At 40.2% G+C, this 20,200-nt stretch overlaps 1 protein-coding gene across 3 annotated transcripts in view; it reads left to right on the top strand.

Moving 5' to 3' along the window:
* Klp10A (kinesin-like protein 10A) overlaps nt 1-20,200 on the top strand; it is a 664,442-nt gene that overhangs the window by 166,062 nt on the left and 478,180 nt on the right. For 2 of the 3 annotated variants that reach the window (XM_067145844.2, XM_067145845.2), the window contains exon 1: nt 3,398-3,513. The exons of the other annotated variant lie outside the window; for it this stretch is intronic. In XM_067145844.2, coding sequence (XP_067001945.2) covers nt 3,432-3,513 — 82 coding nt within the window. In that variant the 5' untranslated portion in view covers nt 3,398-3,431. Of the gene's footprint in view, nt 1-3,397; nt 3,514-20,200 lie in introns of those variants that run through there. 3 annotated transcript variants of the gene reach the window in all.

Genomic DNA, 20,200 nt, shown 5'->3' with positions numbered 1-20,200 from the left:
CACTGTTTCATGGTCAATGAATAACCTAGCAATTTCCCTCTTGGGTATTCCTTGCGAACTGAATGCAAGAATCGTGCCATGCTTCCTTGGAGATAGGTCTTTCTTCCTCCCCATGATCTAAAAAATAAAAACAAACCCAATATCAATTTTAAATTCTCTCGAAATCCAGTATGCTATGGAAACACAATTCTATCTATTGAGAAACAGAACAATAGCTCTCTGAAAACTTGCCAGATATTTTTCTCCTTTAACAATTCAGCTTACTGAATAATAACTGATATGTCAGGCGGAAGTACAACTAGAGGTATATGGCGGGAATTTCGTGTACTTCCGGCATGTGTGTGCCATCTTGTAGCCAAATATTGCAATGTCTCCTAGGCGCCGTATCAATGTGCCTCGGAAGCTGACACCGTGTGAACACGGCCAATATCAAGATGACTCCTATCACGTTCAGTTCTATCATTCACATTACTCCAGTTAACCAATCAAAGCTGAGCTTTTAATAACAAATACCACTTGGAGAGTGTCTGAACTTCATAGGAAATAAACTGGTACCCGAAAACGCTGATACCAATGCAAGTCTGTTAGAAAATTAGGTCGAAATTGAAATATTGTGCCAGTATACGCAGTGGGGATATTTTTGGACCAGAATGTAGTAGTGTTGTAGAGCAGTTTACGCTTTTGTTATTCAAATGCTCGTGTGTTAAAGTTGATGCACATGGAAAATGGTTCCGTATATACTGTATCTAGCCAAGCCCGCCTAGTGGCCATGATCTTTAAGGCGTTGGAGTCTAAACGGACTGACACCATGGCTAGGCGGTTCGAGGCCCGTTGGTCGAAAATGTTTTCACCATCAGAATGTTGGCCGGCAGGGTAGGGGAGGAGGTGTTATACTATTTCTAATCACTAGATTGCGTGCCAAAAGCCTGGATTAAATTCCAAACTTCTCCGCAGTGCTCGTATGGAGCAAAATGAATTGAAATGGCATATGACTTTTAGTACCGGCAGTGTCAAAGGACAGTTCGGCTCGCCAGGTGCGGGTCTTTTGATTTGGCTCCTGTAGGCGACTTGCGCGTCGTGATGAGGATGGAATGATGATGAAGACGATGCATACACCCAGCCCCCGTGCCAGCGAAATTAGCCGACGATGGTAAAAATTCCCGACCCTGCCGAGAATCGAACCCGGAACCCCTGTGGGTTACATCGCGCATTCCTATCTATGAAATGTCACTGTAAAATTTGTCACAAATGAAACATAATAATTGCTTTTACACAGTTGAAGTCTAAAATCTGCTGTAAATTAAGAAATATTTTATTTTTGGAGAATATTACGTATACCTACGTTACTACTTTACAAGTACTTTTGGTGCTACGCTCATAGTAACACACGTATGTCTTTTGTTTGTCTTACACTTTCAACAATTTCGTGTGTGATGTCTGTGCTCACTGAAGTTCTTTGCTTTCGTTTCATTGCTTCAGCTGTCAATGACATTTCCTGAATTGTATCGCGATATGCAAGATTTAATAGGCGACAAAAAGGTATGGCCAATGTACATAAGAAGAATTCTGTGGACTAATGATTTATTGGTCCAGGGCTCATGCTATTTTTCTTTCAACAAAAATCATTTTTATGGTACTTACGATATTTCTCTGTAATGTGCAGCACCAAGTTGTTGAATGCGTCCTTAGTTGTTTTTCCGCAGAGTTCCAGCCACATCACTATAACATGGTCATTTGCCTCATTGAAGAACGAAATAACATCGTGAATGCTGTTGACCTCCATTTTGCTGTTTGAACTGGCCGCACTAGTCATATGGACAAAGATAATGAGAATCCAGACATAGCACTCCCATTCATCGGTGCTAGCCCTGGACCTGAAGAAATTAACAAAAGACGGCACCAGCAGCGGAATACGACATAAAGGAGTCCTGTGTACAGGTCTTATGTATTCCTATTTCTCTAATAACGACGGTATTTCTTAATTCACCGCAGATTTTTCATTTCATTTAAGTAAAAGCAATTATTATGTTCCATTTGTGACAAATTTTACAGTGACATTTTGTAGATAGGAATGCGCGACGTAACCCCCCTGTGACCAAAGGCCAGCACGCTAACCCTTTAGCCATGGAGGTGAGGGTATATGACGCAGTTGGTGATTCGTCCGTCGGATGGTGACGTTTAAGCCTTGATTAGACCTCTTGGTACTATTCGACAGTAGGCTTATGTGCCGGCACCGGGTTTCACCCTCTCCCTACTATCGTATAAACAGTCATTCATTTCATCTAATTAACTCCCCTGATGAGGTTGACGTCAGGAAAGGCGTTATAAAAACTCGCTACGACAGATTCATCTCGCCTCAAATCCGACCTTGTAGAGAAACGGCACACGAATTGGACTATTGAATTTTGACAGCCGTCGGTCTAACCTAAGTACTCATAATGTGACCTGTCTTCCTGTAATGCGTGCTAATTTCTTTACATATTAACCTCATCAATATGCTAGAGTATAAATGTAAAGGAAGAACATTTTGCTGTGTTAGTACCCATTTAATACTCGACATAGTTCAACGTATTATAAAGTGAAGTTCTTCCGAATTGAAAGTTGATTCTGTAACGGACAGTTATGATAGACGTTATTGAACTTAACCCCGCTGCAACAGCTTGCTGAAGTGTGGAAATGTTGATCCGTTGTACATCATCCATCCTCGGCAAAACTATTTTGGGTAATTGGATACATTTCTTGGATTTTGTAATATCGTAGATCGATATATACAGGACTTTGAGAGAACAGAAGTTGTAGTTCTTTCCATTAAAGCTTTTGATTACATAAAACATGTTCCGAAAAATTTTGCAGGTCTATCCTTCAGGATTAATAATGGCCTCGTAACCGAGGTAACGCATTTTGGCATCATGTCTAAGATGTTGCTCACGGTCGGTAAATTTTCGTTTGCACATATTCCGTATCCTGACCTTGATCTTTCCGTTTATTTTCTCGCTGATGGCATTGTATTCCTTTCTATGGATTTAGCTGAATATTGCATTAGACTGTTCGTTCACCACCTTTATGACTGTTCCAGTCATCTTCTAAGTAAGAATTCTAAGGACTTTTTAGATGTCGTATTACGTTGTGTAATTATTTTTGAAACATTTTCACCTAAATTTGATGTTTGAAACGTGTGCAGACATACTGAACATGACATTGTTTCCGCTGCACTAACCTACTTATTCCGCCTTGAATTATGGCTTGCTTTGTGTGAACGGGAAGTGCAGAGTTTTCGTGGGAGAAGGCTTGTGTTATTCGCGAGCGCGATATCGTGCTAGTAACATTCAGTCCGCGCTGCAGGAATGGTGTTACGATGATCTGCCCGTTGAAGTGATGGTGGTAGAGGGGGTAACAAGGTTATTCAGTGAACCGCGGACCGTCACAATGCCATGTCTTGCTTCTACAAATGGTGTAGCTGCACCAAGTCCGTAGACCAAGAGAACCGAAGGATTGAGCAGGAACTTCAAGATGGTCAGTATATATGTGTGTGCAAGTTTTTTAAATATATAATATACACTCGAATTATGTTTTAATTAAAGAATATTGAACTGTTGTTTCTCATCCTGCTGACCATGAACTGTACTAGGGCAGCCAATTCTTTCCAAATTCCTCGGTTCTTATTCATTGTGTAGTGTGTCAGGTACTTACTTGAAAATTGTTAATGGAATGAAAGATAGTATGGGTCTGTTATTCTGCTCACTCATATTCAGGTACTCGTTGGAAAGTAGACACTGTTTATTTTTCTGTTCCATCTTAATTGAAACTAATATGAACCAGAGGAACACAATTCTTAGATACACTGTAAGTGCTGTGGTTGTTGCAGGTACAATATTGTTAGTGTTCTGCTTCTCTTAAGTGCTGGTAAAATGTTGTGTTAACTCACTGTCGTAAATAAAGTATATCTAAGCCTTGGCTCTGAAAGAGGAAAATATGAGAGCTCAGTGTAGGTCGAATGTGGGCCGTGGATCTTACCGGACTGCTCGACAAAATTATATTAAACCTGCAACAGGATCGTCTCTGGCTGTGGCAGGAAAGGTATAAATATTCGCATAAAGTTAATTCTCTTTAAGCCGATCACGTGATAAATGTCAAGAAATCGGCCTTTTTAGAGGGATTGTCTTATAGATAATATCCTCGTCTACTACTACATTGTGCCGGAGCTGTACCTTAATTAAGGCCACGGCCGCTTCTTTCCAATTCCTAGGCCTTTTCCTATCCCATCGTCGCCGTAAGACATATGTGTCGGTGCGACGTAAAGAAAAAAAAACTACTACATTGTTCTACTTACAGGTCTAAAAATCATCGGGAATAGGGGTGGTTCGATTGAACCACTCGGAAACTGTTGTCCACTTATTTGTAAGGATGTTAGTCTTTTCGTGTTATCTTTATGAGCATTTTTTCTTATTCCTAAGTAGCTGTTGCGATGTGCTATGCGGGTTTTGTATATTACTGTTTGTGCACTTAAACTCATTTGCTGTATCATATTGAGATTTTCCTTCATCACACTTCTTTATCATAGAAATTTGTTTTTGCATTGAAGGAACATTCTTGTTTCTCTTACGTGCACTTTACCATTGCTCTCCAGTAACAGTGAGAATCAGACATTCCAGGAATAATACACGTAGGTGTGTACAAGGATATAAAATGCACCGTAAATATTTCTTCAGTTTTACGGTCGTCTGAGAGGCGATATATTGATTTATCATCAAAATTCATGGTCGTTACTCGGCGGTCTTCTTAGAGGGTGAAAGGAAAAACGTAGGTGTTTTTGGGAATTTCATTCCGTACCAGATAAATAGGGTTAAGGTGTGGCATGCCTAGAGGTGATCTTTTGGAGTAGTTACACTATAATTAGGTGTAATTGTCTTCGCATACTTTAGTGTACCTATTTACGAAGTGCCTGAAAATGTGAGCCTATTTCCTATACAACAAATTCACCTAGCAGTGACGTCACATCTAGTTTCTGACTAAGGTGGTTGCAGTTAGAATCGCGGCTAGTGCAGATGAGATTTTCTAAATGAAAGAATCATTCGGTGGTTCGGGTTCCGTGTAAAGCTAGAGATCCCGTGACTGATTGCGCGAATGTAAAACAGCAAGCTTGCTTGCTTGCATACCCTGATCAAAAGTTTTCCTTCTTCGAGAAAGAGTTGTTAATTGAATTAGTAAATACATAGAAGTTATTGAGTGCAAGCGCACAGATGGCTTGACTATAAAAGGAAAGGACGAGGCGTGGGAGAAAGTCATTGAGGGTTTCAATGGTGTTAACAGAATGATACTTTCTTAGCGGGTATCCACTATCACCTAACAAAATCACTTCGTTAATTGTTCCTACTTCAAATTGTGTTCTGGTAGGGGAGTTATTAAATATTGTACTGTCGTGTACAGAACCAGGCCACCTAGCAACTATATCCCTGATTTGGAGGTTAGGATCACTAATCACTTGAACATTAACAGAGAAATATCCCTTCCGATTACGATTTATTTCGGCCCTATTACCTCCAAGTGATTGAATTCTTACATGTGTGCAGTCTATTGCACATAGAACACCAGGAAAACGGCTTATTTCATAGAAGTCGCGGATAATTTGCTCACGCTCTTCTACTGAAGGGAATGTTACATACCTCCCTCTCATGGATGCTATTGCTGCAGACACTCGACGAACAACTCTAACAGTGGCTTTAGAAATTCCAGCATTGTCTCCGACCGTTATGTGAAAAGAACCAGTAGCAAAAAATCGTAATCTTATCAGTACCTGCAACATTGGAGAAAGAGGCAAGTTTCTCTTCGTAGGATATTCCAACCTCACTCGAATTTCGTCAACAACCTTAGCAGCGACTATTTTCCATAACCTGTATCTATGAAGAAATTCTGCATCCGTAAAATTTTCTAGGTCATTACGTCACTGAACTCTTCTTCGATCAGGATTATTGTGTAAAAGATTTAAATAGAGCAGTTCCGCATCTAAAGGGAGATTCACAGCAGCAATTTTTAAAAGATTGCTAAATGCTAATGTTATGCCGGGTTTTTGGAAAGGTGAGCAATCCTTCCGATAGCTATTGCTTTGTTACAGCTGTCGACTCGATAAATCTTCGCTGCGTTGCACCGCGGAATAGCAGCTAATTTATCGAACTGTCAACTATTGGCTCGTTGATCAGGTTTCATAAATACACACTAGATGCTACCCCTCGTACTGCGTTGTTTTTGTGCGTTAGATGCGTTCCCTAGATTGTCAGGCGCATGCGCACCAGTAATGCATCGCATTTGAGCTTTCTGTGCAGCTCCTGTTATCCTCTATGCAGCGAGAAAATTGTGTTCGACTAGTTCTTGCAGACGTGGGTCAGTTTCGTAGTGTTTAAGGACTGTCGGAAGAATTTGACTTTGTTTGAGGATTTCTAATGAAATATGCACATAATAATGTTAGTTCCTTGTAATGTAATATCGTTAATTAAAAACAATCCCACGATAAAAGTATATGCTCACTGCCAATGCAAGTAGGCCTACTGCAGGCCTACTACGATACGTTACATGTGTAATTATCTGTTATACTCAGTTACTGGTACCAGTGCTTTTATGGACACGAATGCAGTCACAGATACAAATATGAAAGATTCTTAAAGGGTATCATAATTAATAATTGATCAGCAGGGGACAATGGAAATTGTTTTGTCACAGGACGCAAATTATCGCCTGTAACCTCTACCAAACCTACAGTATGACAGTACATTTGTTTAGCTTCAATCTGTCTTTGAATTAATTTTCACTATACTTCATTAGAACATTAGGCCGACGATGATATAATCGTGGTCGTTCTAGAATGTTGACCATTTCTACAATTTCTTCGTCGGAAGATGATGAGAAAGCCATAGAAAATTTTAACAAATATGTTAGTGCTGATACTGAAGTACTACGCACGCGCCTACCAAGTTAACAAATAGATAATCTCCTGCTCAGGTCCCTCTAAGTTTCTTCTTCTTTCGGTGCCTAGCCGTTTCGGATGTTGGCGATCATGATGGCTATTTTCGTCTTGTTTGTGGCAGAGCGGAACAGTTCAACTGATGACATATTGCACCAGCCTCTAAGATTGTCAAGCCAAGATATTCTTCTTCTTCAGGACCTCTTTTGCTGTTGATTTTCCCCTGGAGTATTTTTTGGAGTAGGTTGTATCTATCTGTGTTGCGCATTATATGTCCCAGATACTGCAGCTTTCGGCATTTCACTATCTTGATCAACTGAGGTGTTGTGTTCATCCTTATTACTTCCACGTTTGTAATTCTCTGGGTCCAAGATATTGTCAGGATCCGCCTATAAAGCCATGTTTCAAAAGCCTCCAGCTTCTTCTCTGTGTTTTTATTTAAGGTCCATGTCTCTACACCATATAAAAGAACAGAAAATACATAACAGTGCAGAAGTCTGATTTTAGTCCCTAAAGTTAGATTGTGGCTTTTAAACACATTACTCTAAGTTAGCAAGCGATTTATCGAACCAATAGATGTATCTTACGTTCGTGCAACGCCAAAAAAGTTAACCATTCGATACCGCTATAGGTTCGGTATCTCACGTTCCAGAAACCGGGCATTAGCCATTTAACATGGAAATGGCTGATGTTAACTTTAATACGCAGTTTAACAAATGTTAACGTTAACAGTTGTTTATGAAACGCAAATTTTCTTAAATTGTATGTTAAAATGATTTAACACCTTGTTAAGTACTAACATGTATTGATGAAACCGGGCCTTATGCATTGTATGTGGTCATGTTAGGCTCTGTCCATAGTACAGCAAGTTTGTTATGAACGATGTGACTGCGTGGCTTGTACTGTTGGGTTTTGTTTGGCTTAGTGAGGAAACCAGCGTGAAACTATCGTAATCAGTTCCTAATAACGCCTCAGTAACGTCTGGGCTATATAAACGCTTATTGTGGAACTGTCGGGGTCCAGCCAGCCTAAAACTCAACCAACCAACCAACCAACCAACAAACCAACCAACCAGTCTAGTAACAACTTCTTTCGATTATGTTCTGTTGACGGAAGACTACTTCCTTGCATATCGTTACATCGACCTTTTATTTTGCGACCAGCGCAAAGTTCTATAGTCCATTCCATAATAAACTTCGGGTTTATTCCTTTATAATCCATTTTCAGCTGGGTAAATAAACTTTACACTTCTTCTTAATGATAATGATGGAGAAAAAGTTTCGTAAACCACTTCTTTAAGTCATTATAATTATTTTTTATGAATGTGACCAATAGCTTGGGGGTTAGGGGAGATCACCCCTCTGTTTGTGGGAGCGGTAGAACAACACCCACGCCATCCTCTGCCTGTCGTAAGAGGCGACTAAAAGGGGCCCTAGGGGCTCTCTAATTGGGAGCGTGGGTTGGCGACGTCGGAGCCGTTAGCCGAGCCCTGGCATTGCTCCCACTTGTGACAGACTCCTCACTTATATCTATCCTATCCGGCCTCCCTTGGTCAAGTCTTGTTCTTTTCTGACCCCGACCTTATTAGAGTACTCGAGGCCTCGGGAGTCTTTAATTTTCACGCCCTTCGTGGCCCTTGTCTTTGGCCGATACCTTCATTTTTCGAAGTGTCGGATCCCTCTCATTTTTCTCTGATTAGTGTTATATAGAGGATGGTTGCCTAGTTGTTCTTCCTCTTAAAACAATCACCATCACTTCGGGAGGAGATCGGATGTTGACCGAGGGATGTTGTACAGGAAAGGAGGTGGCAGCAGCAGTATGGTTCAACAACTGTAAATGGAAAGATACCAGACTGATCTGAAGCCTGCATTGATGCTTATTAAACGAAATTATTTCCTCAAGGGTGCAGGTAAAAAAATATAAGTTCCCGTTTAACAACCGCCAAATTCTTGTCCTCTTTTCTCTGCGTTAGCCCGTCGTATTCTAGTCTGGTAGTCGCTATGTTCTTTTTAATTTGAACTGATTTCTTAACATACAAGTTGTCTGACAAAGCATATACAAAACAATAGTTTCATTGTTTATGTACATGTTCATAGGGATGAGACATCCATCATTTTAGATATAATGGATATTCGAATAAAAATGTTATATATATATATATATATATATATATATAAAATAAGAGTTTTGTCTGTACATTGCTCAAAATTTAAAAAGGATGATATTTATGTATCGGTCGTGTCCACAGTAACAAGGAAATGCACTTTTTAATTTTCCGTAATGTCTGTATGTATGTACACGCATCACTAGAAAACGGCTAAACTTAATGAAAATCGGTATACAAATTCGGGAAATAAATCGCTACAATCTAGGCTATAAATAATTTTATTCACGCTGATATAAATAGTAGCTTAGGGGAAGGCAAGTCGAAAATGGGCCACTATAATCTAGGCTGTAAATAATTTTATTCACATTGAGCGAAATGGTAGTTCAGGGGAAGGCCTAAAACATAATTCTTAAATATTTGTTATTAGTGGTTCTGTCGATAAATAGTACATAACTAAAGTTATATAGTATTAAATTTCCGATCATTTATATCTTACACATTTTTTACCGTAGCGGCTATGATAACAGATATTCATGAATTTGAATTTTTGTTGCTTTAAGTCCATATCAGCGCCGAGTCACGAGAGAATGGGTGAACAGAATTTAATGAAAATAGGTATGTAAAGTTGGGAATAAGGAACTACAATCTAAGCTGTAAATAATTTTATAAGACGCCCTAATATCACAGAGTTGAAACAAAACTAAATGTGAAGGCCTCATAAAATTGATCAACAATAACAAGACATTGGTCATTATTTGTTGTGATATGCTTTGTGTCTTCTGTTGCCACTCACTTCCGTAGATGGGATTACTGTTGCGTACAGAGTATTTTTTTTTAATTTGCTGTACGTCGCACAGACACAGGTCTTATGGCGACGGTGGGATAGGAATGGGCTGGGAGTGGGAAGGAAGCGGCCGTGGCCTTGATTGAGGTTTAACCCCTTCATTTGCCTGGTGCGAAAGTGGGAAACCACGGAAATCCATATTCAGGACTGCCGACAGTGGGGTTCGAATCCACTATTTGCCGGATGTAAGCTCACAGCTGCGCGCCCCTAACCGCATGGCCAACTCGCCCGGTCGTGCCGAGTATAACAGCCTGCCTGAATAATGGCGGGAAGTAGCTGAGGAGTTACATAACTTAGATAACACACTGGTTCATCATAGCATTCGAGCTATTCAGTCTCTACTCTGTGGCACTGATTGGAATGAGCAGTGTGCTCACTTAGGCCTACATAATAAATGGAGTGTTCACGGCTGTCTGCGGCCTGGTCATTCCAGCACTGGGACTTTGGACTTATATCGGCACCGTAGTACTGTTCAATAAGTGAGAACATGTGCGGTTTTTCATTTGATCGAGTATTTTATATGATTACATTGCTTTTAATCGCTACATTCCTACTGACGTTTATTGTAATGAGCTAATGACCTATGTTGACTTCAGTTTGAAAACCACAAAGACAGTCTTTCTGAGAATCCCGTAGCGAAGCACGAGTTTATCAGCTAGTATAAAATAAGAGTTTTGTCTGTACATTGCTCAGAATTTGAAAAGAATGGTATTCCTGTATCGGTCATGTCCACAGTAACAAGGAAATGCACTTTTTACTTTTCCGTAATTTCTGTCTGTCATGTATGTACTCGCATCACTAGAAAACGGCTTAAGAGAATTTAATGAAAATCGGTATGCAAAGTCGAAGAATGAGCCACTACAATCTAGGCTATAAATCATTTAATTCACGCTGATTGAAATGGTAGTTTAGGGGAAGGCCTAAAATTTAATTCCCTAATATTTATATTATTAGTGATCGTATCGATAAATACTACATATCCAAACGTATATAGAATTACATTTCCGACCATTTATGTCTTTTACATTTTTACCGTACCGGCTATGATAACACAGATATTCATGAATTTGTATTTTTGTTGCTAAGTCCATATCAGCGCCGAGCCACGAGAAAATGGTTTAACAGCATTTAATGAAAATCGGTATATAGAATCGGGAAATAAACTACAGTCTAAGCTATAAACAGTTTTTTACACCCTGGATGAAATTGTAGTTTAGGGGAAGGCGCCTAAAATGTTAAATACCTATGTTACTGGTCCTATCGAAAAGTCTACTACGTAACAAAAGTTATAGAGAATACAATTTCCGGTCATTTATATTTTATTCAGTTTTAACGTACCGACTATTATAAGAGTGGTATTTCAGAGTCGGAAGAAAACTAAATGTGAAGGTCTACAATATCGAAAGCACATTGATCAACAATAACATTACATTGACCCTTGTTTGTTGTGATGTTCTTTGTCTCTTATGCTGCCTCTCAACTCCGATGAATGGGATTACTGCAGCGTACCGAGTATAGTAGTCTGACTAAATATTGGCGGGAAATAGCCGGGGAGTTAGAAAACTTTCTTCTTTAGCATGCCATTCCTCTGGTTCATACATTTTCTGATACAGCTGATACGTGACTTACTGGTTCATCATAGTATTCCAGCTATTCGATCCCTAACCTGATACGCTGTTTTGCATGAGAATTGGGCATACCTAAGGCAGAGGTTCACTCAGCAGAGTAGTAGTAGTAGTAGTATGGCCTGATCTAGGATCACAATTAGGACAATTCCAAATTATAGCACCACAGTTCACTAAAGAACTCAACATTCAACCCTGAAAAGAGCCGTTTCTTAATAAAAGCGTCTTCCTCTTCATTTTATTAAATTCTACATTCGTTTTATTCCAAATTAGCAGTGAAGAGGAGGTTTCTCCTCTGGCTTCGAGGAAAAATTTGCCTCCAAGTCAGATCGTTCTTTCCGCCGTCACTGTAGTGAATTGACACTTTCCGACTCATGGGGTACTCCTAGGAAACAGATTAGTAAAAGGGCATAGTTTTCGCCCTGGGAATCGCCACTATTCGACCGCCTCCCCGCCGAAAAGGGACGGAGTGTTCACTGCTCGCGGCAGTCTGCGGCTTGGTCATTCCAGCTCTGGAGCTTTGGACTGTTAGATCGGCAGCTTAGTCCTGTTCGTTAAAAGTGAGAGAATGTGTGGTTTTTCATTTGATCGAGTATTTCATATGAAAGCATTGCTTTTTTCGCGCCATTGCTACTGACGTCATTGTAATGCATGTTCATTTCAGTTGGGAAAACCACTAACCTAGAATTCTGTTTACAATGTAGAATTCCGTAGCGAAGCACGGGTATATCAGCTAGTGTGAAATATTTTTAACCTGTGTTAGGTACTGTGTCAGGAACTGTGTTCCGCGTTATAATAGAGAAACAATGTCACGCCTTTCTTGCTGAGGAAGCTGCCCCTCCCAATATCGTCTGTTCATTTCTTGACTTGTTACCAAGTATGAGAAATGTTGATTGGCACTTTTCACTTGCCTATACGAACGTGCTCTGCGAACTGTCACATTGCCTTATGTGCAGTAGGATATATGTTTTTGTAATTTTTTTATTATTGCTCCTATACCACAGTATTATAAGGGGGCGATCTAAAAGTTTCCGCTCGACGGCCGTAACGATAGCTGGGATGCCAATTAGGCAGGATCGCCGTAAGGCACTCATCCTACCAACGCACCAGGTTGAAGATCTCCCTGAGGCAAAACAAGAGTCATCTACAGTTAAAACCGGATGGTACGCTTGGCAACGCTGCATTTACCTGTCGAGCGGAGGCAGAGGAAAGGGGGCGTGTCCGATTTTGAGTGATCACCCATATTCACTACATTTAGACCAACACGATGATTGTGATAAATGCACACTCTTCATAGAATGGTACTAAGAAACACACATCAGTAAATGCATTCACTGAAGTTAGAAATACAAATTTTACATGAATAAAAACAAAACACTTTAAGAACAGTACTCACAAGCTCGATTATTATGGATCGTTGACAGCTTCCTCCCCTTAGTGTTTTTATCCTCACTGCTGACATAACTGGAATTCATCTGGTTTCAGCACTTATTTAACACGACTTTGTGGAAAATGAAGACAATAAACGATCTATCGCACCATTATTGTCACGCCCACAATGACGGCGCTCAAATCAAAACTGTTGATTGCCATCTCTTCCTAAAGCAGCTCAGGATAGAGAAAACAGAAATTCTTTATAATTTTCACAACCCAGATGGTCCTCGTATACCACTGTTCTGCAGACACAAATACAATTTGATGGCACCCTTAACCCAACTCTCAGAAATTCTTCAAAATAGGGATCACCTGTTTCATTACTCTGCAGGAGACCTAAACTAGTGTCACAGCCTATCCTTGATATTGTCCTTATTGTATACCCAGAAATGTACAGCATATTACCCCAGACGTCTCAAAATGCCCACCCAAAAATTTCACATGATAAATGTGAGTCTAACTTGTTTATTTCCATATTGAGTCCAATAACATCTGTCTTGATGGAATCAGACATTTCTAATTGGCTACAGCCAAACCTCACTTTTCCATACCATCACCACCACAACCCTAGAACACCCTTAATCCTAATTTTCATCTCACTTTCTAGGACTTGAGGTGCAGTAACATTGTAGTTACAACCAATAAGCTGTACTAAACCTTCTAAGTTATGAAGTTGCAAGTTTCTTGACAGTAAATAATCTTTCACAGTTCCAAACGAAACTTTTTAAGTAGAGCATAACTCTTTTTTTTTTCCTTTTAGTGCCAATAATAATAATAATGTTATTTGCTTTATGTCGCACTAACTACTTTTACGATATTTGGAGACGCCAGTGTGGCGGAATTTAGCCCCTCAGGAGTTCTTTTACGTGTCATTAAATCTACCGACACGAGGCTGACGTATTTGAGCACCTTCAAATACTACCGGACTGAGCTAGGATTGAACCTGCCACGTTGGGGTCAGAAGCCCAGCGCCTCAACCGTCCAAGCCACTCACCCCGGCCCATTTAGTGCAAAGTTCGAATTGTTCCCTTGAACATATGACGCTTTCACTGCTTACCTCACGATACTCTGAGATTGTGAAGCATTTTAATAGATTTTTTTGTACACATTTAACACTAACACTACAAAAACTGGTTCCTATATAATTTAATAAATATGCATTTAGTTGAGACCACTTTGATATCTTACCATTTGCTAAATATGTCATTTCTTTTACCAACAACTGATAACATATACACTAACATTCATATCTTAGTGAATTTTGAGTAAATGGGTTACATTTGGCCTATCATCAATCTTCTTGTTTACTCTACATTTCGAGGCTCCTACCGTTAGGACCTTTTCTTTTAACACTTTTCGATGATAAATATTTTGGAAAATTTGGGAAAATAATTGGACATGCATCGGGGAGAAGCTCATTACATTTAGGTGGTAGTATAGTTACGTTGACTTTACTATCACAAATTGTATCCCCTGTTGAAAAACTTTCGTATGTGATATGTTTTATGCATACGACTGTATCCTTCCCAGGTTCCCAGTTATCCCGTTTAAAATGACAAATCCTTTTTTTGTTTTAATTCCTTGTCTGAGGGAAAACTAAACGAGGTAACAAATCACTTCCTAATGCTATAGTTGTTACAATACATGGGGCATAACATTTTTTTGGGCATCTGCAAATACACGAAACATTCTATGAATAAGCCAAATTCAGTCCGCACCATCACAAATAACGTTATTGATTGAACGTCCCACGAACTACTTTTACTGTTTTTAGGAGACGCCGAGATGCCGGAATTTTGTACCGGAGGAGTTCTTTAACGTGCCAGTAAATCTACCGGCGCGAGGCTGACGTATTTGAGCACCTTCAAATACCACCGGACTGAACTGGGCTTAGAAAGCCAGCTCTACAGCTCAAGCTATTCAACCCTGGTTAGCCTTCCATTATTTCGATAACAGGCTCTACGTATGTTTATTCTATCACTTATCTTATTCTATATAGGTACTCGAACATATTCGTGAAAAATTAAACGAAACGAAACGAAACACCAGACGGACATCAACATACACGGGTGGATCCCGCGCTTTCACCTTGGCCTCCACTGGACGTTGCCAAACTTACATGACTCTGGCTTGTAACTGTAGTCGGCTATGGGCAAAACAAACACCACCTAGATAATAAGGCCTCACAACAGCGCTGTCACGTCACGCTAAGGAGTCTATCGCAATCCAAAGAAACGCAAAGCATGGTCACGCACAAACATGATTTTAATACTTTCAACTTGTGGAATAACTTATTTACCAACAAATAAATTTTAAATTTTAAGGGACATTGAATTACATTGCCGTTATTACCATATCTTAGAGACTCTGTCATTAAAGATAAACAACACACTGTTTTAAATCACGGCAGCATTTTACAATGTTAACTTACTGCAGGCTAACTTGCTAACACACAGAACTGAAATTCACAAACATATTTCAATTGAAATAGGCACTGAATAGACAGTAAATGATTTTAAAATAAAAAAGAGAACGCATAAAATTAGTTTACAGCCTAACATGTAGACTGTACTACAAAAATATAATACATTGCATTAACATTTATTTACCGACTTCCATTATACGAAAATAAACAAATTTCCTTAACTTGCACAGTCTTTTGTGCATGCAATGACTATTTTTGTTTTGAATTAAAGTAAGTTTATAATAGTAGGCTAGTAAATTTAGAAAGACACCGTGTTAATAATATTAAGGAAGAGGAGCATAACATTCACCTGGTCTGTAGGTAGGCCTAGATCCAAATTATAACGCATTGGCATTAAGGTTAATAAGATATACATCATATATCAAGCATGCTAGTAATGCAAAAAGACTTCAATACTTTTTCCTATTACATGAGTACTGTACATACCTATTTTGAGAAAATTACAGAGTTTCTTGAATTTGTACAATGTTTTATGGATTCATTAGTTTTGTTCCTGCAGTAGTTATTTATTAGAGTAGTTGTACACTTCCAAATAATGTAATACAAGTATTCTGAAGTGTGCTCTGTACATTCATTTCTGTCGTCTATACATTCATCAGCTGAGAGAACAATTTGCAGGGTCACATCACTTACATACTTCTTATGGTTATTTAAGCTAAGAAATTTTCTCTCACTTTCTGGCCTCGACATCTTTTTTATGATGATGTATGTGTATGTCACCAAGTGTACAGCTGTTTCTGCAGGATATTTCAAATTGCCCCTATTGAGGCTGTCAATAACATTATGATGACTATTTCTAACAGTAACGTCTTTCAAAACTAAGAAATCTGCACAGTAATTACAATTTAATTTCTTGAGAAGAGAATGACAACAGTAACCTGCTATGTATGTTAAATCACTTGCAACACCAGATGTGCTGTCAAGATCTGAGTCTGTTACATTGAGCTTCCCTGTAAATGTTTGAAATGAGGAAACTGCACAATAATCATGATCTAGTAGTATATCTTCATCAAAATCATTTACAACAATTTTCCTACCATTAGAAATGGGCAGTCTCAATTTCAAACAGCTGTCTAACAGAAACATGGTATTGGCCACCTGCAAGTTGCCTGTATTCACCAAATCGTGCCTCCAATGCATCTGTCTGAAAATTTCCAGGAAGAAAATATGACCATTTCAGTACTTCAGAACAAAACTGTTAGCTGTATAAGGCGGCGAGTTGTTTGAGTAAGAGCCCTATGAGTTTGACTAGACAATTTTGCACATTTCAGACCTAGATTATCCCAGTGATCTAACCACTGAACAAACTTCATTAAAAAACCTTCTGTTCATCACCAGGTTTGTTGGCGAGAGGCTGTTGAAATTTATCATTAAGTCTTACACATTTGAAAGGGGTCTTTACATGAACAGTATGCCACCAGGTAGTGATTACTTTTACAAATTCAGCTGTGCCCTCATATGATGTTAAATTGTGCTTTTCTCCTACAACTAGTAAAGCATTTACTATAGGGTCATTAAACAACTGACACACACATTTCACATGTTGTCTTCCGAAACTTTAAGGCCATAGAGCTTTGACAGTCGAACCATACCCATGCTTTACAAGGTCATTCCCTTCAGCCTCAAGCAAGTCCCTTATAGCTTTGAAAGATGCAACTTTAACTTTAGAAAAATCATCAGTCAGGATACACAAATTCCAAACCATTCGTTTTTTGGTTGAGCCAATTATTTCTGATGCATTTAAATAAATGCACAGTGTCAGTGAGATAAGAGACTTGTTAGGATTTCCAGGATTACAATACTCAGTTTTAAGTTGAGGTGGATTTGAAAATTTTGACATAGCTTTGGTGTTGAGCATTATCAGTCACAACAGCCAGAACATTAAATCCCATAGACTCCAAACCAACAATAACCTTTGACATGATACTGTGTAAATCATCACCTGTTAACTTGGACACAGGGAGAATATGAACTACTTCCTTCTTTGATGATAAAATGCTCTAGATCATAAATACATGTGCTGATGTAGCAACATTGGTAGTGTTAGCACATGAGCCTACAATGTTCCCTCCATCGAAGTCCATGTATGGTTTAATGTGAATTTCATCTACCATCAATGTTACAAATTTGTCATTCTGTTGAAAACCTTGAACTTTCCGTTTTATGTATTCCAGAAAATATGCAGGGTTCTGTTCTAATATTGGGCTACCATTCAGACTGGAACATAATCTTTTCAAAGTATTAACATGTGGCAAAATTAAATTACTTCTATGTCTCATAAATTTGTAAGCATGAGGAGAAGTCAGTTGGAAGATTGAACAAATAACAAGAAAATCATTATCATACTTCCTTTTGTGTTTATAAATCACCAATAATAAGCATGCAAGTACAGCGGCCTCAACGTAGGAAGGTGTCTGGCTCGCGCATGCGCAGGCATATTTTCCCCCATCGTGATCAATTCTGACAATCAATTCTACAGGCTCCTAAGTATTAAATAAAAGAATGAATCGGTGACTAACGGAATACATGTGAATATAAAATTGTTGATATATATTTACAATGTGAGCACTTAACGAAATTTAAATGATAGATTTGACACCTTATAGCAGGTCATTGAATTTTTTTAAAATTTTCCTTTTGTATTTTCCCACCTTTGGGTTAACATGTTCGAAAACCGACAGACTTCAATCTTTTATAACCCGTTAGGTGGTGCGTGGACCCCCTATAGGTGGGGGACACAGTCGAATACACCCACGGTATCCCCTGCCTGCCGTAAGAGGCGACTAAAAGGGTAACCCGGCCTGTGGGAGGGGACGCAGATTTGGAATACACCTCCGTTATCCCCGGCCTTTCGTACGAGGCGACTAAAAGGGGCGACCTAGGCGCGGACATGGATTGTGGTTTGGTATCATGTATTGGACCCCATGTGGATGAGAGGCTGAATACATTCACAGGTAATCCTTGCCTGTCGTAGGCGATTAAAAGGGCCATGTGGCTATCGGACCCCTCTCCGGCCTTTCTCCGGAAGGAACACCTAGTCGCCGTGTTTTTTGACCTGGAGAAAGCTTACGATACTACCTGGCGATATGGGATTCTCTCCACACTACACCAGTGGGGATTTCGGGGAAATTTACCAACGTTTATTGAGAACTTCATGTCCCTCCGCCTCTTTCGAGTCCGAATAGGGAATGCATTTTCTCAATATTACGTTCAGGAAAATGGAGTACCTCAGGGATCGGTACCGAGTGTCACGCTGTTCGCAATCGCCATCAACGGCATAGTTGCCGCTGCTGGGCTTGCAGTCGTTCCTTCGCTGTATGTAGACGACTTAGCTCTACATTACAGCTCCGGAAGGGTGGCGTTTGCTGAGACAGCTACAGCAAGCTATTAACCGAGTCGATAGATGGGCCCTGCAACACGGTTTTCGATGTTCAGCAGCGAAAACCTCTATTGTACACTTCTGTCGACGTCGGCATGTGCATCCCGAACCAGAGCTCCACTTGCGAAACAGTGTCTTACCAGAGGTTGACACCTGCAGATTCCTGGGTCTCCATTCCATTTTGATAAGAGACTTACGTGGCAGCCCCACATCTGTCAGTTGAAGGTTGCCTGCATGAAGAGACTTAGCATGCTTAATTTTCTCAGCGGCACTTCGTGGGGGCTGACCGTGCGGTACTGCTGCGATTTTACACGGCTACGGTCCTCTCCCGGATTGACTATGGAAGTGCGGCTTATGGCTCAGCATCAACATCTACGCTGAGCCTTTTAGACAGTATTCACCATAGTGGAGTAAGGCTGGCAACGGGTGCTTTCCGTACTAGCCCCATTCCCAGCCTACTCGCTGAAGCGGGAGTTCCACCTTTATGGATAAGGAGGCAGCAGTTACTCCTCACGTACGCTGCCAAAATTCGTGAAATGCCGCTACATCCAAGCTATCAATGCATCTATCGTACTCAATACCACCAGCGGTACCAAGACCGGCCGAATGCCACACGGCCGGTTGGGTTTCGGATTGATAGCTTGCGTCATGATTTGAATATTGATATCGGTGGTTGTCTTGAAAGAACTCTTAGCGAGGTACCTCCGTGGTTGGTTCCGCGACCGGATGTACGTCTAGATCTGCTGCGTGGACCCAAGGTGAACACGGATTCCTCCGTTTATCGGAGGTATTTCCAGGACTTCGTTCACCAATATCCGGCTGCGAGACTTTTCTTCACGGATGGTTCAAAAATCGGAGATAATGTTGGTTGCTCTTTCGTCATTGATGATATAAACACGAAGATCTCGCTCCCTAAAGTATGTAGCGTCTATACTGCAGAGCTTTACGCCATCTTAGAGGCTCTGCAGTTTGCACTTCGTGACGAAAGAAGCCACTTTCTGTTGTGTGCCGATTCGTTAAGCTCTCTGCAGTCTATTGAAACCTGTTTCTCGCAACACCCACTGGTGCGGCAGATGACCTTCTAGCCAGGTTATGGGATGCTGGCATCAGAATCACTTTCGCATGGCTTCCAAGCCACGTTGGGATTGCGGGAAACGAACTTGCGGATGAAACTGCAAAGGAAGCTGTAATTTTACCTCCAAGACCAGTCAATGTACCTGCTAAGGATATTTGTTCTCAGCTACGTCGAACCATCTTGGCGTCCTGGGAATCGGAGTGGCTAGATATCCGAACTCCCAACAAGCTGAGAGCAATTAAGAAGACAACTACAGTGTGGCGGGCCTCTTTCCGACCTTCACGGAGAGAGGCCAT

This window comes from Anabrus simplex, chromosome 4 (genome assembly GCF_040414725.1).
Source record: "Anabrus simplex isolate iqAnaSimp1 chromosome 4, ASM4041472v1, whole genome shotgun sequence".
In the NCBI taxonomy this organism is placed as follows: domain Eukaryota; kingdom Metazoa; phylum Arthropoda; class Insecta; order Orthoptera; family Tettigoniidae; genus Anabrus; species Anabrus simplex.
This window is presented reverse-complemented; position numbering and strand designations above follow the sequence as displayed.